This window comes from Vulpes lagopus, chromosome 2, assembly GCF_018345385.1.
Source record: "Vulpes lagopus strain Blue_001 chromosome 2, ASM1834538v1, whole genome shotgun sequence".
In the NCBI taxonomy this organism is placed as follows: domain Eukaryota; kingdom Metazoa; phylum Chordata; class Mammalia; order Carnivora; family Canidae; genus Vulpes; species Vulpes lagopus.
The window spans coordinates 155,669,191-155,691,285 of NC_054825.1; the positions used below are offsets into that span (position 1 = coordinate 155,669,191).

The 22,095-nt window shown below is 62.0% G+C and overlaps 1 protein-coding gene across 3 annotated transcripts; it reads right to left on the bottom strand.

Annotated features, from left to right (window-relative positions):
- Nucleotides 1-3,595: 3,595 nt before the first annotated feature.
- Nucleotides 3,596-18,048, bottom strand: SUSD3 (sushi domain containing 3). Of its 3 annotated transcripts, none has more exons than XM_041745380.1 (5): nt 17,902-18,048; nt 8,774-8,962; nt 7,336-7,480; nt 6,885-7,043; nt 3,596-4,207 (listed from the first exon to the last, which is right to left on the bottom strand). In XM_041745380.1, exons 1-5 carry the CDS (start codon nt 17,987-17,989, stop codon nt 4,012-4,014), a joined length of 777 nt encoding a protein of 258 aa, XP_041601314.1. In that variant the 5' UTR covers nt 17,990-18,048; the 3' UTR covers nt 3,596-4,011. The 3 variants fall into 3 exon arrangements, with proteins under 3 accessions (XP_041601314.1, XP_041601315.1, XP_041601316.1); XM_041745381.1 differs by lacking the exon at nt 17,902-18,048 and adding an exon at nt 17,046-17,364; XM_041745382.1 differs by lacking the exon at nt 17,902-18,048 and adding an exon at nt 16,992-17,364.
- Nucleotides 18,049-22,095: the final 4,047 nt, after the last annotated feature.

Here is a 22,095-nt window from a genome sequence, read left to right on the forward strand (position 1 = left end):
TTGGCGGTCACTGCATGGGAGCTGCCCTCTCCCCAAAAGCGGGGAGTGGATCTGCCTGGCTTCCCTGGGAGACCCAGGCCAAGGGACCACAGGGGCAGGAGGTCAGGGCGCTGCCTGGGGTTCCTGCTGGCCTGTCACCTGCGCGCTAGGGCGCGTGCCACCAGCTGCCGCCGGGTGCTCCCTCCACAGGAGCATCCCCATTGCTCCGCGTTCCGCACACGGTCACCCCCCTCCCTCTCGAGTGTTTCTCAGTCTAGGAGCGAGGTCAAGCGCTGTGAGGGCGGGGTCTGCATGGGACTGGGGGTTTCCCAAGTGCTCCCCTCCTGCAGCCAGCGCCACCAACATTACACCTCCAGGGCCACTCCCGTGCGTGGTGGGTGGGACACAAGCACAAAGCGTTGGACAGGCCTCCCAGGGACAGGAGTCTCTCCAAGGGTCCCCACCCGGTGCACACGAACTGCTCCTCTGCGCCCTCCCACTGTGTCCTCTGGGGAGCTGGGCGAACTGTGCGGTGGGGCAGGGGTCTAGTAGCCCGGCCCCCACCCTGGGAGTGGCAGGTGGTCCTCCTCTCCTGCCCGAGAATGGTGGTCTCCCCACCACGGTGGCCCTGCAGGGCAGGGGTCCTGGGATCCCTCACCCCTCTGCTGAGCACTGAGGGTCTCACATGGGGAGGGATCGCCTGTAGGGCTTTGTGGGGACCCCTGAAGTTGCTATCCTTGCCCTGGACCTCCTGACTCACTGGCCCTGACCCTTCCACCTCAGATTTCCCATTCTTTTGAGTTGTCACTATAGCGTGATTTATGTGATGGGAAAATAAACTATTTTAAAAGGTCATGGAAGCACACCCCAGGTGGTGTCTGCACCTGCCCCCCCCTGCCCTGACCCTCCCAGGGTGCCCCTTCCTTATTCAGGCCTCTTCTTGGCCCCTGCCTCAGCCAGGTCCAAAGGTAAGATCCGGGAATGCTGGCAGCTCACCACACAGGGGGCTCATCTCCCTAATAAAGACATCCTGTAGGTCAGAAAGGGGTCAACACCCCTGTATTCAGTGAAGGGGGGGCAGGCTCATGGGCCCTCCATTCTGACCATGATGAGAATCTCATGTTTCATGGATCTGAGATCCTGGTCAAGCCCTGCATGTGCCAGCAGTGGGGAGTGCGCACCACAGGGCACCTCCCAGGCTCTGGGTCCTGCCCCTCAGCACGGCCTGCCATCTCCCCACGAGGACGTTGGCTCCCGAGGATGGGGCCACATCTGCCTTGGTCGGTGCAGGCATCCAGCAGGCGCTCCACAAGTGAGCCGAGGAAGGAGGGGCTGCAGGCAGTGAGGCTGTGGGGTGCCACGGGCTGGGGGCTGACCTGTGTGGCCTAGCTGACCGTGCAGAGGGCCAGTGCTTGGTGATGAGGGGCCTGCGTGGGGAGGAGGAGCCAGCATTTCCTCCTCTCACATTCTCACGCTGCCCAGGGCCCACCGTTTGATCCTTTGCTTTTTCATTCCACACATGCTTCCTCCACACCTGTCACACGCCCAGCTCAGGGTTAATCGTTGCAGGGAAAGTAGAGGGGACCCCCATCCCCTCTACTACCCACGGATAGGTTCCTGTGATCCTACCAAGTGACCGGGTGTGGGCACTGGCGACAGCAAGAGGCTAGAGGCCTGCTGAGGGGCTGCTGGCCCCCAAGATGGCTCCACCACCCTCACACCCCTGGTCTCACCCTTTGGCAGTGCCCTCCGATGGCCAATCGGCCTGGCCTGTGCATCTGGTGACCTGGGGCAGAGCAAGCCAGTGCCCTTTGAGGCCAGGTCATCCAGTGCACTGGGGCTCTGCCCTTTCCCTCCCGGGCTGCCTGCTCTGGGGGCACCACGTGCTAGGGTCACTCACGCCACTCCTGTGACCCCTGGCTGTGGCACCCCCAGCTCTCCTGGGCAATGGCTCTGCCATCCAGGCTGCACCTGCCCCAGTGGGCACCACATCCTCTCCATCCTTCCTGCCCCCCTTCCCCTGCAGCCCCTCATGGAGCCTGGACTCCATCTCTGTAACCCTAGCTGTTGGGAACCGAGCAGAATGAGGCCACCCTCCGTGGCCCTCTCCATCCCGGTCTTCCTTCCCTCCAGCAGCCCAGGGTCACATACCTGCCTCCCCTCACGGGTACCCCCAGACCCTGACAGCAGGCTTGCCACCGCCTCATCCTGACAAGGGCTAGGACATGAAGAGGGCCAGGTGACCCAGGACTTGAGACAGGAGAACTCAGAGCCTCAGCAGGATGTGCAGAAACCCCATAAGGAGCAGAGCCACTTCTGACAGCATCCTCATCACCCTCGAGGGGATCAAGGGCACAGGGCAGCCTGTTGGCCCAGCTTGGGCCCCTGCAGCTGAGTCTGCAGCACCATCAGAGGTGTGTATGTGGCCAGGAACTCCCATTGTGTGGACACTGCACTGCTCTGGTTGAGGGCTGGGTAGGACCCTGCCCACCCAATGTCCCCCATGTCCCCCACAGGAGCCTGATGTGGAAACTGCCACGTGTCCAAGCGAGTGCTACATATACTCTCTGGACTCAGGACCCCACTCTGAGACCCACCCTATGGAACAGCACCCCAGAACAGGAAGGATGTTGGTACCAAACGTAACAACTGAAAACCACCCAAGGGTCCCTCAGCAGGTGGCTTCCCACAAGAACCAAGGGACAGACGGCCCCCTCCACATAGCCCACATCAGGATGTATTTGTAAGTGATGGGAAACGACAAACATGGCTTCAGAGGCAGCACGGACTTCTTAGGACCATCTGCGGAACTCCTCATGGCCCCAGCGTGGCTGTAGGAGCTCTAGGTAGGATGCAGGGAAGGTCATAGGACAAACTAGGGACTTTTCCCAATGGCCACACAGGTCCTACCCAAAGTGCAGGAGACTAGAATTGGATCTTAACTGGCCCAGGGCAGACGTAAGCTCCACAGCACTACTGGTGAGGGAGACACAGAGGGCAGGACCAAGGGGTCACCAGGAGCCCGGCAGAGGCATGGCCAAGCCGTCATGAAGGTCATCTTGGATGGAGCAGACAAGATGCACGCCAGCAGGTGCACCATCTAGGGCTATGTGTGGTGGGGGTGGACACACTTGGACTGTACGTCCATTACCTCGGGGACAGGACTGGGGCAAGACATGGAAAGCTGCTCACTACACTGCCAACAAGTTGGGGGCTGTGGGCTGGGGGTCCTGCCTGGTCCTCTGACCCCCAGCATGGAGTCCAACTGCCCTCTGCCTCAGGTAGAATGCAGCAGCCACAGCCTGGAATGATGTCCCAGGCCCCCGAAAGGGGAGGCTTGCCCTCAGGACTCTCGTCATGGACTCGGGCCATCAGGGTGCAGGGAGACCCAGGCCACCTGACGTGGCCACTGCCGGCGAGGTCTGTGCCCACAGCTGCAGCGGCCGGATGCCTGAGCTGCTGGCCTCCTCGTGGCCCAGCCAGCCACCAGCTGACCCACTGCCCAGTGGAGGTGCCACAAGCCCGGTGCCTGGAGCGGGAACGACAGCAGCTCTTCTGTGTCTTGAGTCAACCTGCTTGATGTTTTGTTACAGAGATTGAAAGTTCAGACAGTGAATCTTACCTTCCCTTTTCCAGGGTCAGAACTGTTTATTTCACACCCCCATACCCTCGTGACTACTTGGCCGAGAGCAGAGGCGGCACCCAGCTGGGTCCCTGTTTACAGGCCAGGCGCCGAGACAAGGCAGCCCACAGAGCTGTGCCAGCACTCCCTGCTCCTGGCATAAAACACCCCCAGTGTCTTCAAAGGAGTCAGGTCACAGGGCTCACCTGGGGGGTACCTCTGTGGAAGCTGCCCAGCTGGGCTCCCCTGCACAGGACACCCCGCCGGAGCCCCTAGCTCGGCTCCCCGAGGGCTCCCAAAACCTGGAGGCTGACCAATCTCAAGCTGGACACGCAGGTCGAAGTGGGTGGCTGGGCAGTGGGGTTGGCGGGTCCCCCCGCGTGGCAGGCAGGCTCTGGACTCTGCCCCAGTCACCCAGGGACGTAGGCCATGTGCTGTCGGGACATTCCCACGGGGGCCCAGGAGGCTGGCGGTGTGCACCCCAGGTCTGCTGTGTGTACCATCGCCTGGGCCCAGGGGCAGCCAGCAGGACAACCAGAGGTCCAGGGGTCCTTGTCCACGCCATGGGCCGTGCCAGCCAGCTCTTGGGTGCCCTCACCCAGGTCTCTGCAGGAAGAAGATGGCAAGACTTGGGGGCGGAGCGGGGACCCCGTGTAACTGCGGTGTGTTCCATGCTGACCTTCAGTGGGCTCAGGGCAGCTTGAGACCTGGCACCCCTGCCTGGCCTCCGACCCCTCCCCTGTCCAGGCAGGGGGCCCAAGAAGCAGTGTGGAAGGGGCTCATTCAGGGTGTGCATAAACCCCAGGGGCCAGACTTCCTCATGGCCAGAGGGCCCCAGGCAGAGAAGGGACCCAGGGGTTGCAGGCACGTCCAGGGGGACCCTGCTCCTGTCACGCTGTCCTGAGGTCATCTGCATCTTCCGTTCCCTTATGCACTTCACCCTCAACCCACAACACAGGCTCTCCCCCTCTGTGCACCTCAGGCGGCCCCTCCAGAAAGCTCCCCCTAAATCTCTGCTCCCACCCACATCTAATTCTCAGAAGAGCTCTAGGAAATAGTAGGAATTGAGAAGCTATCTGTTAGTTCGATAAATGAATGAATCAATTACTTAGTGGAGAGAAAAGGCTGCTTAGCAGGCGAGTCTAGGTCCTCCAGGAGCAGGACCTCGGAGCCAGATAGGCTTCACTCAAACCAGCCTCACGCTCAGTAGTTGCGTGTGATGCTGGACACGTCTCTCAAAGGGGGATGAAAAGTGCCCCCACCTCCAGTTAGAACAGTGTCTGGCACAGGGGGCGGGAGCTGGGGGCCAGGAAGCACCCAGGAGGCAGAGTCAAGGGCAAGGGCGCACCTCGCCTCCCAGAGACGGGCTGGCCGCTGTGGTGCGGCTGCTGGGTGACTGGGCCCTGCTGAGGAGGGCACGTCCCAGCTAGACACGAGACAGTCTGTCACAGGTCAGTAACGGGGTAGACACTGCTGGGTGGGGTGACCCCAAACCTCTGCACCTGTCTAGGATCTGCTGTCTGAGGTGGGGCTACATTGGCAAGACCCTGCCCAAGGCTAGAGCTGGAGGAAGGTATCTGAGCGGGCCCCTAGGATCGTGCTCCATGTAGGCACGCTGCACCCAGAACTGACCCGTCACTGCCGTGGCTCAGCACACAAACCCACTAAAGCCAGCAATGTGGGCGGCACCGAAGGCGTGGGAGACGCATGTCCTCAGTGTGCATGGGGGAGGCACCCACGCGTGGGACACTGACACCTGCTGCGTTAGCAAGCAGACAACAACTCACAACCCAAGGTGATTGGGCAGCGGCCGGGGGATGGCCGGACTTGTGCTCCCAGGGACAGAATGGGGAACGAAAACATCCAGACCACTTGGCCCAACAGTCCAGCACTTGGGGCACACCACCAGGGTGGCGGGAGGCAGGAGGCGGTGGTGGAAAGGGCACAGGGCAGCATCTCTGCCACTGCACCACCACAGATACCTGGTGCCTGTGGGGTCCAGGGAGGGAGATGGGACATGGGTTCCTTTCTGCTGGCCCAGCCTGGGGCACCAGACAGCCACCCCATGTCCACACGGACGCCACCCCCTGAGCCTCAGGGACAAGAGCAGGATGAGCGGTGACGGTCACACTCACTGATCTGGCCCCAGCCCGACCAGACCCTGGCTGCTCCAGGGAGGACACAGGGGTGAGCGGCCACCACGTGGCATGGCCATCGGGTTGGGGACGGGTGGAGGGAGGGGGCAGCTGGCCCAATTCTGAGTGCTGCCCTCTCCCCACCTCCTCAAAGGGCAGGGGGCTCCAGGCCATGGCAGGAGGGGCACAGGGTGGCTCAGAGCACCTAGTGGGAGTGGAAGTGGGTGCGGTTCCCACAGGGAAGGACTGGGGTCGGCAGACAGAGACAGTGAGCCTGGCGGGTAGGGCCAGGGACCCATTACACTGGTCCCTCTGCTTCTGGGTATTCATGACATTTCTCCAAAACAAAGTTTTAGGAAGGAGTTCCGAGTGACGTGCAAACAACACAAACAGAAAAGGAGTAAAATCCGCAGAGCCCACCCTTGCTCCTCAGGGGGGGCAGTGACTGACCTGCACGCAGCACAACCTGACATCAGGTTCTGTGACCCACAGGGCATGGCGGGGTGACCCCCAGACCCTGAGGCCTGGGTCGTGGAGCAGCAGAGTGGCTGCCTCACAGGGTCCCTTTTTCGTCACCTGACCTGGACACACCTTGCGGAGACCCTACCCCCACCCCAGTCTGTGACCTACACCCACGCCCCCACAGGCACCTCATGGGGACAGTCTCTGTGGGTCCACAGGCCCAGACCAACAGGCCATGCTGCCAGATTACAGCACTTGGAGACCCAGCCGCTGCTACCATTCGTCATCAGGGTCAGAGGGCACATGCTCAAAGCTGGTGGCACCAAGCCACGCGCTGCCCGGACCAGACTCCTTGAGTCAGAGGAACATACGAGGACGTCCTTGTAACAGTTTGGGAAGCGTGTGCGTGCAGGAATCATGCGAGACAGGAGGCAGCGACAGGGAGCGTGCTGTGTCCTGGGGAAGGGAGCTCGCTTCCCCTCGGGTCTGACTTCCCCAGATAAAGGCATGCGGTGGCAGTGGCCCTGGGCGCTCAGCTGCAGGGTCTGGACCCTGGACCCAAGGACCGCCCGCCATCAGCCCAGAGGGTGGGAGGTGAGGCCCAGGTGAGCCTGGGGTGGTGGTGTCCTGACCAATCTGGGCCCCCTGCCCCTGCCCGACACCCCCCATGCCGCGCCCATGCCCACGTGGTAAAACTGTAGTTGTCGTGCGCCTGGCCAGGCCAGCCCCTGGGCTCCCCGCCACCGCCGCTGCCGCCGCCGCTGTTCAGACCCCTGAGGTCGAGGTAGGCAGCAGGCACTGTCTCCAGGTCCCCGGCCCTCAGCTGGAGCCACAGCTGGGTCGCCCTGGGGAGAGACGGGGAAGGACGCTCAGGATGCCAACATGTCTGCGAGGCAGGAAGCTGTAGGATGGGTCGGGTTAGCAGGGCAGCTCGGACACTGTGAGTGTTCTGCAGTGAAAACACGCAGGAAAAGCTACGTTTATGGTGAAGACGGTGAAAGCGCAGCACCGCTGGGCAGTCCAGCTCACCCGGCACGGCGGGGCACAGGCCGAGTCCTGGGTTCCTGAGGGGCCAGGGCAGCCCCCGATCCCGTATGCCCGGAGGAGACCCCAGCTCGGACGGTGGGACCAGCATACCTGTCAGGCGGCGACTCATTCCTCTTCATGCACCGCAGGAGGCAGCAGGTGAGGAAGGCCATGGACATGAGCAGGATGATGGCGCAGCTGACAATGGAGGCGATCACGGCCACCTTGAAACCGAAGGTCTCGTAGGGCGGCACGGCTGCAAGGGACACCGGGCCATCTCCTGCGTGGGGCTCGCCTGGGCCCTGGGACAGCCCGTTCCCTCAGGGAGGGTGGGGAGGGCAACACTCCATGCTAACTGCTGTGTGTGGAGGTGCTATCAGGGATCCCTGCCTGTAAGATCAGGGTGCCAGGCAGGGTTCTGGAGGGTATGTAAGAGCTTGCAGCGGCACGCTGGGAACGGCTCTAATGGAGAGGGGAGGGCGGTGCTCTGGTCCCCACACTGCAGCCTGGGCTCTGGTGCTGGCACATAGCCCTCGGCCTCCCCCCCAATCCTTCAGGGCCCCAGGCGCTTTCTCAGGTCATTCAACAAGAAAAACACCTGTGTTTGGGGTCAAAGGACCTTTACCACTTCTTGGGTCCTAAGGGCGTTCTGGGAAGATGAGGCCCAGGTACGCTCGCAACACTGCACACTGTGCCCATGGGGGACACCACTCGCACCCAGCCTGATCCTGCCTGAACACGGCCACCCAGGCCGGGGGCCTCCCTGGGCTCCCTGCAGCTACACGTCCATGTTCTGGCCAGAGGAGGGCATGGACACCTCTGAGGGCTGTCTTTGCCCGGCCTGGCCCAACCAGGTGCCGTCATCCAGGGCCATGCTCCAGAGCCATCACGGGGGTACCCTACGAGATGCCCTTGCTGAGGGCCACGGGCACGAGAACGTACCATCTCAGTGAACCCCAATATCTTGGGTTTCCTGTATCCTAGAGCCTGGTCCTGACCGGTACCCTTCTTCTGAGGTTCCCCCAGCCCACGATCAGGTTAAAGGCTCTGAGAAGTACCACAGCCTGTCAGCCCAGAATGATCGCGGCTGTGTTGGCTATGGAGCCTCTTCCGGACACACACGTCCACACAACACTGACTGCCTGTGGAGGATCTGTACTGCATGTTATCCCCTAATGCCCCATGTGACACACAACTGGAAGCCAGAAAGCCATCTCTTCCCCCCGATGGGGAGCATCCTGGCCCTCAGCAGCCCCAGGTCTAGGATGGGTGGCACATGCTGGGCCCTATCTGGGGCTGCCACGTGCATGCATGAGAGAATGAACAAATGCAGCTGCTTGCTTCAAGGGTGACACAGTGCTAGTCCAGAGGACCCAGGTAACCAAGCTGCAGGTGCTGGGCCTGGGGGGCACATGCACACACGGCAGGAGGCTGTCCAACCGCCAGCACTGGCCCAACAGTCACCATACCCACTGTACCCTCTCCATGGATCAGCACCCCCAACCCTACAGGTGCTGAGCCAGGGGCGGCTCGGGGGACCGGACCTCACATTTGCACACGGGGGTCACTGAAGACCACTCAGCGATGCTTCCCTTCCAGGCGCAGGTGAGGAGGCCAGACCCGACCATCTGGTGGCCTGAGGGGCAGTGGAACACGATCACAGTCCCCACAGAGGTGCCGTTGCCACGGACGACCTGGAGGGTACCCCGCGGGGGTGGCTGCATGTGCGTGCATGTTCCTGTGGAAGAAGAGGGCAGAGGTGGCGTGGCATGAGGACCCCACCCCGGAGGCCGGATGGTGGGCAGGGCCCTGCCTAGAACAGGCACCGCTGCCCCAGCAGCCACAGGACTCTGGACAAGTTGCTAGCCCATCAGGCATGACAGTCATCCAGCCAGGCCCAGGGTGAACATGGAGTGGATGGCCAGTTGAGCTTGGGGGTGAACACAGAGTGGATGCCCCCGTGGGCGTGGGCCCGGGGGTGAACACAGAGGGGATGGTCAGGTAAGCCCGGGGTGAACATGGAGCGGATGGTCCTGTGAGCGAACTCCGCAGGTTCCGAGGACAACAGGAGATTCAGGTGACCCTGAGCAAAATGGGTTTGAATGGCTCGGGTGCGCATACCCTGGACCTTTCACAGGACGACTGCCGGCGTGTTTTCTCTTACTCGCGACATTCTCAATGACACTTGCTTTCTCTGGGTCTGCCTGCCCACTGACCGTCCATGTGGTAAAGCCTCGGGGGAGTCTGGGTGACGCCTGAATGCCAGCTGCAGAGGTCCACACCCAGCGCCTTTGAGGCTCGAGGGCCCGCTGCACATAACGAGCGTCCAAGTATAGCTCCAAAAAAAGAATCGAGGGTAAAAGAAGGGACACGTGGATAGCGTGAAGCATGAACCGGAGAACTTCCCTTGTTATCAGTAACGGAGATGCAATTAGGAAAAGGTGTTTGGAGAACACAGGACGAAGGTTCAGTCCCATCACCTCTCGAGACCCGACATATCATCCTATGGGAAGGAGCCAATGGGGATCCACCACTTCGCAGATGAAATGCAAGGAGCTGAGGGGCAGGAAAGGACACCTGTCCTGACAGCGTCGGGGGAGCTGGTCCTTAGGCCTCACGCACCAAAAGTAAGAGGAAAGGACCCCCGAGTGAAGGTCACGAGGCTGTGAACGCTGCCTGGCAAATCTGCTGGAGGCACGCGGATCCCAACCTCTCCCAGATCACCCGGAAATTTAGGCAAAGGAAAGGATTGGGCGTCTGAAGCTGGGATTCATACAGCAGGATGTGCTCCCGAGTGCGTGGAAGGGCACAGGCTGGAACTGGCGAGCATGCCCAGCTGCGGAGGTGGGGGCATCAGGCACATCCCGACAACCAAGCTCAGCTGTGCCATCCTGACATGAGGGTGCAGAGAGACAGCCTGAGCAAAGTGGCAATGCATAATGACACGGCTGGCACTCGCGTGGAACTTGCTGCGCGCCGGATGCAGAATGCACGTTGTACACGCATTAACCTGCACAGTGCCTGCCTGGGGGCCGCCGTTCTCGCCCCCACAGGTCAGCACCCCGAGGTGCGGGGAGGCCGACCCACATCCCGAGATCATGGAGCAGGGATACGGCCCCAGGCAGGGTGGCCCTGGCCTGCTTCTCAACACATGCGTGTACACAGAGACACGCACACAGCCATGTGCCCCCGAGGGCAGCTTCTCTGTTCAGGATAAGGCCCGGGAGTCGCTAGGCATGCGGTTCTGCTGCCCCCATGGCCGACGGGACCCGGCCACGTGACCCCACGCCCCCTGCTTGCAGTTCTGGCCTTCCTCGTGGGCGTATGGACATCCATACCAGGCCTCCCTCCGCCACCTGCTCCAGCCCCAAAACTGGAGCTCCCCCAACTATCTCAACCCACGGCCAATTCACCAACAAACCCCATGGGCTCTGCTTCTAAAATCTACCCCCAGGCCATATGCACGCATGTGGCACTGGGCTTCCCACATCCGCTCATGGCCAGCCCGTCCCTAGCCTTGCCATGCCCGTGTAGCCGTCAGAGTGAGCTTGTGGAGGGGCCAGGGCCCTGAAGTTGGCCCTGAGGGGCACAGCCAGGCCCGTACCAGGAAGCAGCGGGAGCCGTGGACCTGACACCCACCATGCACAGTGACTGCCTACACCTACCCCATCCCTGGCTCTGCCCCATGAGAGCCCGGATAGGGCCTCACAGGCTGAAATGTGGGGGGAGCATGAGCCGGGTGCCCTCAGGCTCTGTGCACTTAACTGGGGGCTGACCCTGGGTCACCTTGGGTGACATTGGGCACCTTCCGGTGCTTTGCTGGGGGACCACCCCCTGAGCAGGTGTCTGTCACTTCCTCACAGGTGGAGACACCAAGGCACAACAGGGCCAATGCCACACCACAGGTACCAGTGAGGGTGGACAGTGCTAGGCTTCCCTGTGAGCAGGCATCTGTCACCAGCGTCACCACCACCAACAGCACGGCAGCTCCAATAGAAGGTTCTGGTCAAGAAGGACCCTCAGTCCTAGCCTCGGACCATGCTCACAAGTACCCCAGGGATGGCCCAGAGGAAAGTAAGGTAGTAGACGAGCAGAGGCATCTCCCCTGTAGATGGCACTCACATATTAACAAGATGGTGTCAGAATCACAACAGAAAAGTTACAAGTAAATCAGAAAAAAACCCACAAATATCTCAGAATCCAGGGGCAGGGCAATCAGTTAAGAAAATGAAAAGGTGGGATGCCTGGGTGGCTTAGCGGTTGGGCATATGTCTTTGGCTCAGGGCGTGATCCCGGGGTTCCAGGATCGAGTCCCACATCGGGCTCCCTGTGAAGAGCCTGCTTCTCCCTCTGCCTGTGTCTCTGCTTCTCTCTCTCTGTCTCCCATGAGTGAATAAATAAAATCTTTATTAAAAAAAAAAAGAAAGAAAGAAAATGAAAAGGTGTTGATGTCATCAAGGAAGAAGACTTCTCCATCCAATGACCTGAGCTGGGATCTAGAAAATACCCAGGAATTCAGAAAAAACCTGTGGAAACTAATAAAAAGTCCAGCCAGGCCGCTGGAGGCAGGATGGACTCACAGAAATCCGTCCTGTTTCAGCAGGGCAGCCGCCAGTACTCCGGAGGCGAAGTGATCACAAACCCCGGCCGGGGGCATCCCAGGGACACTTACAGAGGAGAAATGGAATGAAAGGCCAGGCAAATTTAAACCCTGAAAACACTAAGACACTGGCAGCAGAGGTCAAAGTCCTGAATTGAGGCACAGCCGTGGCGCCCCCAACACCACAACCCATGTGAAGAAGCCACAAGCCTGGAGCGAAATCCACCAAAGTCCTGGAAGAAAGCAGAGCGGAAGCCTCTTTCACCCGCGGATTAGACAACGGTGTCTCAGACGTGACCCCAGAAGACGCACAAGGAAAGGAAAACATAGGTAAACGGGACTTGGTTAAAACTAAAAACACTTGTGTTTCAAAGGACATGATCAAGAAAGTGAAGAGACGAGCTACAGGTGTGAGAGAACACGTGCCAGTCACACTGCCGGTCAGGGACTCGGGTTTAAAATGCATGAATTATAGACTGAATTATAGAATTTAAGAATGGGCCAAGGATCCGGAGGGATGTTTCTCTAGAGATAAACCAATGGCTGCCAATAAGCGCATGAAAAAATGTGCAATATCCCTTGCCTTCAGGAAAACGCTACTCAGATTGTCAGGTTGGTGCAGCTTCCCATCCAGCAGCGCCCGGACGTGGGACAGTCAGAAGGTGACAGGTGTCCCGGGCTGGGGTGGGGGTGGGGACCCACAGCCCCATGCTGCCCATGGGAACGCAGCTATGGGACCCGCATCCACAGCCGCGTTATTCACAGCTGCTGAAAAGTAGGAGCCACCATGCTGCCTGCTGATGGAGGGATGGGGACGTGGCCGTGGTCGGAGCCATGCACAGATCTCAGGGGACAGAAGCAGTGGAATGGCCAGCGGTGTGGCTGAGCCTGGTGAGGACCAATGCCCAAGGTCCAGAGCCCATACACAACCTCACGGTGTCTGACTGCATTTGTCTGAAATGCCCGAAGAGGCAAGTCCTCACCCACGGGGGCAAAGGGGCTGCTAAGTGCACGGCTTCTGGGGGTGATGAAAATGTGCGAAGCGGCTGTGGTGGCAGCTGCACGATCTGCACGCGGTAACTGTATTCTTAAAGGGGGTGAATCGTACGGTCTATGAATCACATCTCAATAAAGCTCCTAACACATTTCAGGAAAACACTCTGTCAATCAAAGAAATGCAAATTTTAAACATGAGGTATAGTCTCTGGCTTGTTCCCTTGGTCATGTTAAAAAGACTACCCACGGCGGGGAGAGGGGGAGGCATGAGGGGAATGGGCGCAGGGTGCTGGCACGTGCCCCGACCTGGACGCCTCTGCTTGGGCAACAGGCCTGGCCTTCCCCGTGGACGTGGACACTGACCCCAGGCTCTGGGCGGTAACTAAGCAGGCTCTGCTTCTGCAGGCGCCCAAGGGGTGAATGTACATGATGGATGGAAGGGTGCCCTGGACAGACCAGAGCTTGGATCAGCGCCCCCACCAGGACCCGTCAGCCCAGACTCGTGCTGTCCTGTCAGCCAGTAGGTAGGCAGGAGACTGGAGCCAGGTAGATGGCCATGGCGTCCACAGGCTGGCCACGTGGCCCTTTCCCAGGGTCACTGGGCAGCCAACACTTCCTGGTCCTGATTTAGAGCTGCTACTTCTGCATTCTGCTGAGGCTAAGCAGCTTCTCTCAGCTCTGCCTGGGACAGGGGGTGGGGAAGGAGAAGGAGGATGTGAGGGGAGGGGAGGTCGCCCATGGAGAGGCTGAATCCGGGATGAGGTGTGCTCACCACACTCTCCTCAGCCTCACACCAGCCCTGGGCTGGGTCTGCACAGACAGAACCTTCTAGAACCTCCTAGAAGGCTCCAGTGCCCCAGGGATGGAGCAGGTGCTCAGAGGACAGGGAATGGGGCCAAGCTGGGAGGCCAGCGCTCAGTCCCTCTGCTCTGCGGGTTTATCCCAAGGAACTAAAGAGTCAGGGAGTGAGCCCCCTGTAGGCGCCTCAGCTGCATGGAGTGGGGGGGGGGTGCACTCTGCCCCCCCCAGCCCAGCCCAACTTCTGGTGCTTTGCCCGCTGGCTCTGCACCCCCCCCCCAGCTGGGGGACCATCACCCCATGGCTCTGGGCCTGAGGCCTGCCTGTGGGTGTGGGGGGGCTGGGTGAGGGTCTACCCCAGATTGTAGTCTCGGGGGGTTGGGGGCACACCCCTGCCACGTCAGACAGCACTCCAGCCTGTGCCTTGGGTGGGGAGAGGCCCCACTGTCAACAGTCACATCCTGTATGGCCACCACTTCTGGTGGCCCTCCTGGGTTTCACCACCCAGGGGGGGGCGTGCTCCTCCCCAAGTGCTCAGAGCCCTACAGGTGTGTGAGTAGGGGGCAGAGATGGGGCTGCGCTGCCCCCAGACCCTCCTCCACAGTGCATGCACCCCCCTCACAGGACAAGGAAGCAGATGTGGAGCTCACCCAGTGGACACATGGGGCGGGGCCTGCAGGGTTCCCAAGAGACTCAGCTGGGGACAATGCAGCCCTGTAAGAGGCACCTGAAGACACAGGCCTGAGGAACAAACCCCTGCAGAGGCTGGGGGCTCAGGCCCCTCCTCCCAGGGCCCATGAACTGACACGGGAGGTCATACTTGCTCTTCGGGGATAGCCCCCCAGCCCCAGGCCCTGCCCACTGGGTCCCCAGATGCTGGTACCCCCTTTGCGCAGACTCCATGTCCCCATCTGTGAGGTGTGACTGCCCCCCAGGGTCACAAGAAGGGAGGACCACCCCATGGAGACCTGAGAGCCGTGTTTGCAGCTCAGCAGCAGCCCCTCCTGGCAGCACTTCCCAGCCTCCAGTCCAGGGCCCCCAACCCCTCCACCCGCACCTCCCACTCCGGGGCTGATAGGGTCTCCTGCACCCCTTGCCTGGGCCGCAGGCCAGCGAACACTTCTCTGGGCTGAGCCCGTTTTCCAGACACATGTCCACCCAAGACCTTTCCACGGGACTCGAGGCACAGGCAGGACCGGACAGGGAGGCAGTACGGTGCCAAAGGACTGCTGGGGCAGATTCCTGAGGGGTCACACTGAGCCCTTCCTTGGGCTGGCCCAACGCACCCCTCAGCCTTGGCTGCATCTTCCTCAGACCCTTCATGACACCTGTCCTTGTCTCTTTTTTGCCCAAATATACCTTAGAGGAGGAAAAACAACAGGAAAAACGCAGCAAATGGATTTGACACAAAGACGACACCAACCCCAACCCAACCCTGTGGGCTCCCTGGACGGTGATGGGCAGAGGCGCTCTCCAATGCCCACCCCCCCACCCCCCCCCCCCCCCCCCCCCCACCCCCCGTCCATGCAGGGCCCCACCAGGTACTCGCCCAGCCCAGCCCGCATGGCTCCTGGTGTGAAGATCAGGCCTCACTTGTTAATCTTTTATCTGGAACCTTGGACCACAGGCCGGCCCCTCCCACCCTCCTCCCTGAAGCCCACGCTGACCTCAATCCCTGACCTCAGCCCCAGGACCCAGGTAAATAAGTTATCTTCCCCTTCTGGCAAAGGAACTCGGGAGATGGGGGAGGCAGCCCACCTAAGCCACGGGGGACCCGCTTCTTGCTCTGGGCTTGTTTCCCCTAATGGCAAGGGAAACCAAAGAGAGAATTTAAAAGGGTAACCTATACATGTGCAGGTGTTCCATGGAGGGTGAGACTCCAAGACCCAGCAAGGGGAGCAGCCACATGTGGGAGGCCCACAGCCTGGCTGTGTGTCTCTAGGCAAGACACCAGCCCGCTGGCAGTGTGTCTCTAGGCAAGACACCAGCCCGCTGGCAGCGTGTCTCCAGTCCCTGTGGAGGGCAGGCCTGGACCTGGGTCACTGGGGCGCTGCCCTGGCAGCTGGCAGGTCGGCTTCCCCACCCCCCCACCCCCCCCCCCGTGGACCACACGGTGCCATCCAGAGCACAGCCCAGGTGAGCACGCCCCCTCCCAGGGGAGAACACTGAGGCTCTGCCCGCACCTGGCAGTAGGCCCCGCTGGCCTCGGGGGAACACAGCCACGTGGATTCCCACGGCTCCCCTGAGCCTGGTCTCCCTCCACGAAGGGCTGTAGGAGTGACTCCCGGGCTTGCCCTTGCCAGCCGCCCTCCACCCCCTGCTGCGGCCCTCTCCCCAGGCCCCTCCGTCAGGCCATCCAGAACCACGTGGGGGGGTCACCTCCGGCTGCTGGAACCCTGTGTCCCTCCTGCAGGGCCACGTTCCCACACAATCTGCCCCATCAGGGAGTTGCTGCAGCTGCCCTGGGACGGGGGCCAGAGCCGACGGGGCCCTGTGGGCGGTGGAAGGGGGCCTCCCTGGCTGGCCGGACACCCAGCAGCCACTCAACAAACATTCAAACCCCTGCTCTGAGCCAGCCCCCCGCCCCTGCCCCTCCACCAGCCACACACGGGCAATAAGAGAGCACCGTGGGTCACAGGATGCCATGTCCTCACAGCTGGACTGTCACACCCACTCTCAGAAGAGCAGAGCAACGTGTCCATTTTACGGCTGCAAGACATTCCCACTCTTCCCCGACCCCCCCATGTGTGAAGGAGTGCCAGGTGCCCGCACAGGACCCCACACTTCACAGCCCTACAGGGACGAGCAGGCACCCACTTCACGGCTCAAGAGATGGTGCCAGGGGAAGGGTGGAGGCTGGATGACTGTGTGACCCTGGGGCTGAACGCCATGGCAGGGTCACCGCACACGCCCCCCCCCCCGGCTCCAGCACCTGTCCCCAAACCTGGGGGCAGGTATACATAGCCCAGCGCCCAGCATGTGGCGATACTGGGGCCAGAGACAGACACATCCCAGGTCAGGGGGCTTCCAACCCCAAGCGCTGGGGCAGAGCTTGCGGGCTGGGAAGAGGCTGAGCTGTGGCCGATCAGAAGCAGGGGTGTAACCCACGGGACTGGCCTCTGCAGCCCCTCCCCACCCCGAGGTCTCAGCAAAGTCTTGCATACAGGTAGTTGGGGGCCTCTCCCCTTCCTGGTCCCCGGCCCTATGGTGCAAGTCCAGTCTTTCTCTTGGTCAACACCCAGCTCCCCAGGCAGTGCTGCAACCAAGCCACAGGGTCTTCAAGAACAAAGGCCAAGCACCAAATTCGGGAGGGGTGGGGAAGGGAGGGCCGGGCTGGGGTGGGAGGGAGTCAAAAGAAACAAGCCCACCTCACCTGGCCTACTTCCCGCAGCTGAGTCCTCTGCTGTGCTGACAACTTACTCCTTGCCTCAGTTACTCACGGGAGAAGGAGCTGCCACCAGTAACCCCCCATGTGGCAGCCTCAGTGAGCCTGAGCCGGGTGTGACCAGGACCAGCTGCTCCCGCAGGCCCAGCCCCCACGGTGCAAGGAGCTAGTCTTGCACCTGGCCTGGGGCACAGGTATGCAGAGACCCTGCGGCTCAGGAGGAGGGCGGCGCCCCCAAAGGTGAGGCCCTGGAGCACCGGGTTCTACCGCTCCAGGGTTGGACTTCGCGCGGGCACTCAGGCAGCAAGGCCGGCCTTCAAACCCGGTGCGGGAGGGGCTTCCTTCACCCCCCCCCCCCGCCCCCAGGACACCACCGCCAGCCCTCAGAACACTCTCGAAATCAATCACCACGTCTGCTAACGCCAGCCCTCCCTCCCTGCGGGGACCTCGGACTTCACCCCGCCCCGCGACCCCGGGACCTGGGCGGTCACTCCGCTGCAGGCTCAGTTTCCCCACCTGGGAAGTGGGGGTGGGAGGCCGGCTTCCCGAGGCCGCCGCACCGACCTCCCTGCACCGAGTGGGACGGCCGGCAGAACCCGGTGAGGGCGCGCACCTGGGCGGCTGCACGCCGCCGCCTGGTTTCGAGCCGCCTGCAGCCCGGCTTCGGCTTCGCTGGGGCGGTGGAAGGGTCGGGGAGGCTCGTCCTCAGGGGGTGTCGGGCGGTCCCGGACTTGGTCGTGCGCCCCTGCCCCCCCGCCGTGCCCTCCCGCCTCCCTCCCGGGCCACCTCCAGCCGAGCGCCCCCGCTCCCCGCCCGCGCAGGGCCGCCCGCCTCCGAGCCTCCCCGTCCGTGAAATGGGTGCAGAGCCCTGCTGGCGGCCCGCAGCCCCGGCGCTCACCTGTGCGGTTCCCTGGGGCGGGCTCGGCGTCCCCCGAGCGGTCCCCGGGCCTCGCCCTGCGGCGAGGGGTCGCGGCCGCCCGGGGCATCCCGGCGCTGGGCGGCCTCGGCGGGGACTGCGGGGCAGGAGCCCGGGGGGCGGGGCAGGAGCCCGGGGGGCGGGGCAGCCTGGACACGCCCTCCTGCGGCCCCGCCCCGTGGGTCTGGAGGCGGGGCCGGCCCCTCGGGAGCCCCAAGGCCAGGGGCCCAGCCAGCTGGCGGCGCGGGAAGTCTCGGTCCAGCGCCCCACACGGGCTGTGCCCCTGGCTCCCGCCCCCCGACACCCTGGTCCCCGGGGCAGGTGTACCCCGTGAGCGGCACAGGGGCGCATCTGTGTCACTTGGGCCCCCCCCAGCTGGGGGCCATGTTGTGCGTCTTCACCGAGGACCCCCGGGAGCTGGGGGCGCGCGCAGACCTCTGGGCTCTGGCGGGCCCCCGCCTACGCATCCGGGGGACCTGCCCTCCCCGGCTCGCCCCTGCAGTGAAACTCCCATGGGTCGTGGCACCTGGCTGCGGTGCGCCCCTTCCTCTCGCTCCGACCCCGCCCAGCCCCGGCGCAGCGCCCTGCCCTGGTAACGGCCCAGGGGCTCTCCTACCATTGACAACAGAGCTGAGCCGGCTCTGGGTGGCTCAGGGCCGCTCCTGAGCAGGGAGAAGCATCCTTAGCAAGAACAGCAGATGCAAAGGTCCTGAGGTTGGACTATTTTGGAAGGTTGAGGGACAGCCAGAAGTCGGGTGGCTCAGGAAGTCTGGGAAAGGGGCCCAGGTGAACACAACCGGCTCTGCTGCCTGGCAGGGGGCAGCAAAGAGGTGAGTGTTCTGGGACCCCCCCGAGTGCTGTTCCAGCAGAGCAGCCCTCCCTAGTAGAACACGCGGGAGAGAGTTGCTTTCACCCCATGAGCTCTGATCCTCCTCAGCCCCACGGACCACACATGGTGGGTTTCTTGGAGCCACTGGGCCATACAGGTGTCCCCTATCAGCCGCACTGAGAGGGCCGGGTGAGCCCATGCCCTCCACACCGTGCTGGGGGCCTGCGGCCCACTCCCCTGCAGGACTTGCACCCTGAGCTAGGAGGGGAGGGGGACTGTGGCTCAGGCCATGGGGAGCCTGCAGTGCTGGTGGGAGCCTGGCCACCTAGAGAGCTGCTGGAGGCAGGCATGACATCCGAGCATAGGTGTCTGCAGAGCCACCTTCCATTCTGCTGGGAAGGTGCCCGGGCTGTCCAGTCGCCCCCATTGCAGACTTCTTACCCTGCCTGTTCCCGCACACTGTCTCTGTGCCCACATTTACCCGCTTTACAGGGACACAGGTCTTACTGGGTGAGCATCAGCCCGCTGGACCTCACCGTGACTAGGTTACCTCTGAAGGATGCTGTCTCCCAAAATGGTGTGTTCTAGGGGCGCCTGGGGCTCCATCGTGAAGCGTCTGCCTCAGGCTCAGATCATGATCTCAGGGTCCTGGGATCAAGTCCCACATGGAGCTCCCGCTCCTCCCTCTCCCTTTGCTTGTGCTCTCTCTCTCGCTCTCTCTGTCAAATAAATAAATAAAATCTTTACACAACCAACAACCCCCTGTGTGCCGTGAGGTATGGGGTCAGGGTGTCATGGCTTGGATTTGGGGTGGGGGCAGGGTGGGCACGGCCGGCTGATGATGCCGTGTCAAGGTCGGGCAGCATGTGCTTCCCAAGGCCACGCGTCTGGCCCGCGAGCTGTGGGTGTTGAGGCGCGGGGCGCTGGTCTGTCGTGACCGGGAGGCAGCAGGGCCGGCCCCAGGTCCCGGCCACATCCCGGGGGAAGCCCTGTCCCTTGTTGTGGCTCCGAAGGCCCACCTGCTGCAAAGCCCAGCCTAGGGCCGCCAGATGGGCTGGGGTCGGTTCTCAGGTGCTTCCACCTCTGCTGGGCTGCCCCGCCTGGAGTCTCTGGGCCAGCCCAGCAGCACTGCCTGGGGCAGGGGCGACTGAGGCCCCAAGGGGGAGCCACTTGGCCTACCAGAGACCACCAACTGCCTGGACTACCCCTGCCTGACAGCTGGACCCCATCCACGGCAGGAACCATGGCCCTGACAGCCCCTGCCCCCCAGCCCAGGGCTTCAATGTTCTAATCTCTCATAGAGAAGGTTCTGGCAATCCTTCTGACATCACAGAGACTGGGACACCATCAGTGTTGAGCTGACCACCAAGGAGGGCCCCACAGTCCTCACAGGCCCCAGCAGCCTGCCCTGGCTCTCCATGTCCTGGCCCAGACTGGGAGTAGTGCCCAGACTATGCCCAGCTGCTGTCTCTCCACCCTCAGGCCTTAAACACCTCCTCCAGGAAGCCCTCCTTGTTTACCTGCCCCTACAAAGCCATGCTCAGCATGTGTGTGTGACCTCACAGCCCATGTGTGTCTGCCACTGAGAGGACTATGCCTCCACTTTGCAAGGGGAAGAGGCCAGGAAGGAGGCCCGGAAGGAAGTCGTGGGAGAGGCAAGGGGAGCCCAGCACGGATGTGTGAGGAACCGACTGAAGCCTTGGCCTCCCTGCATCAGAGGTCTGGCCCCTCACCTGCTCCTCGGCTCAGCCTGAGGCTGGATGCAGGTGGCATGCTTCTGGGGGAGGAAGGAACCGGGGAGGGCGGGGGTCCAGGGCCCAAGTCTCAGTGTTCTGCTCTGGAAGATGGGCCAACGTGTCCTGCAGAGATGTGAAGGGGGGTGAAGGGCCACCTCAGGCGTCCCCTCCTCCCGAAGGGCTGCCCCAGGAAGCCTCCTCAGACCGGGCAGTGACCGGTGTGTTGTTCTCCAGGGCAGGAGGTCGTGGGGCTGGAGGGGGCTGTGCCTGGGCTGCAGCAGGAGGGCCTCATGCTGTGTTTCTCTCAGATCCAATAGTAACTGCCCAAGTATAAACTGCTTTTTGTTTTTCTTTAAATATTCCTTTTTTTTTTTTTTTTTTTTGCTTCTACTCAATAGAAACATGAGATTTTCATCCTAAAATCCTCTCACAATGGACCAAGCCTGGAAAGTTCCATTGAACATGGTGAGAGTCAGGGAAGCCGTGTGGCCTCACGGGCTTGGCTTCTTCTTCTTTTAATTAAAACCAATTTTCAGTAAAGTAACCTGCTTGTAGCTCCGTGAGCTGAGTGCTTGGGGAGAAAGGAACTGACCCCACGATGCTTTCTGCCAGGCCATTCAGTGCCGCCCATGCACTGGCCCCCAGCGACCCCAAGGGACGGCCACACCTGTACCCTTCCGCAGGTGAGCCCCTGCCAGGGCCCAGCTCTGACCCCGTGTTGTCCTCCCGGGCCAGCAGCCTGCACACGCGGGCTTGCCTGGGCTCTCAGGAGGGAGATGGCTGTGTCGCCCCAGGTGACATCCGGCTGCCGCCCAAGGTCACAGAGTGCGGGGACACGGCCCCAGCGTCCCTGTGTCACTGCAGGGCCAGGGCAGGTGGTGGATTCCTGATGGGATCCTGCACAGGAGGGAGGTGGCCTGACCGGCTGCTCCATCCCCGCTTCTGGGTTGCAGGTCCTGGGTTCCTGCCTCCCAACCTCTCTGGGTGCTGTGTGGGGTCACTACGCCAAGCAGGGATCTGTTCTCTAATCAGGAAACAGGAAACTAGGACAAGTTTCCAGGGTCGGGCACCTGTAAACCACTACACACGCTCCCAGGCCCGCCGGGATTCCACCGTGAAAAGATGTGTGAAAACCCTGGTTTATAGTGGGGAGACTGAGGCCCGGGAAGGGGCCTGTCCCAGTGCAGGCCACCAACCACATGGGTGCTCCAGGCAGGCACACAGTAACCAGGGCACTGGAGGGTCAAGGGCGATCCCGGGGCTTAGGGCTCCTGAGCCACTTAAGCTTCTTTCAGGCCTGCACCTGCCCGGGGTGTCTGCAGTCACCAGAGAAGTGTGAAAGCCTGTCCCCACCTCTCCCTGCCCTGTCACCCAGTGGGTGCCCCCCCAAACCTCACAGCCTGGGGAGGCATTTCTGGGGCCCCTGTAGGGCGGCCCCTCAGGAGGCCTGGGAGTAGGTGGAGGCCATCCCCATGGACACAGCTCCACAGCCCAGTGGCAGGGGCTGACCGGCCTGCTCTCTCTGCCTCCATTTCCCCACCCGTAAGCTGGGTGTCCTTGCTCTCCTCCCTCCCTGGCTGGAGGGTAGGCAGGTGCCTAGGGGTCATGCCC

Excerpts from the sequence above, each read along its gene's own strand:
- SUSD3 (XM_041745380.1), bottom strand. The coding sequence starts at position 17,989 with ATGCCCCGGGCGGCCGCGACCCCTCGCCGCAGGGCGAGGCCCGGGGAC. Across the intron at positions 7,481-8,773 it reads AGTGACCCCCGTGTGCAAAT|CCGTGCCGCCCTACGAGACC; the intron begins GTGAGGTCCGGT and ends TGTCCCTTGCAG. Across the intron at positions 7,044-7,335 it reads AATGAGTCGCCGCCTGACAG|GGCGACCCAGCTGTGGCTCC; the intron begins GTATGCTGGTCC and ends GTCTCTCCCCAG.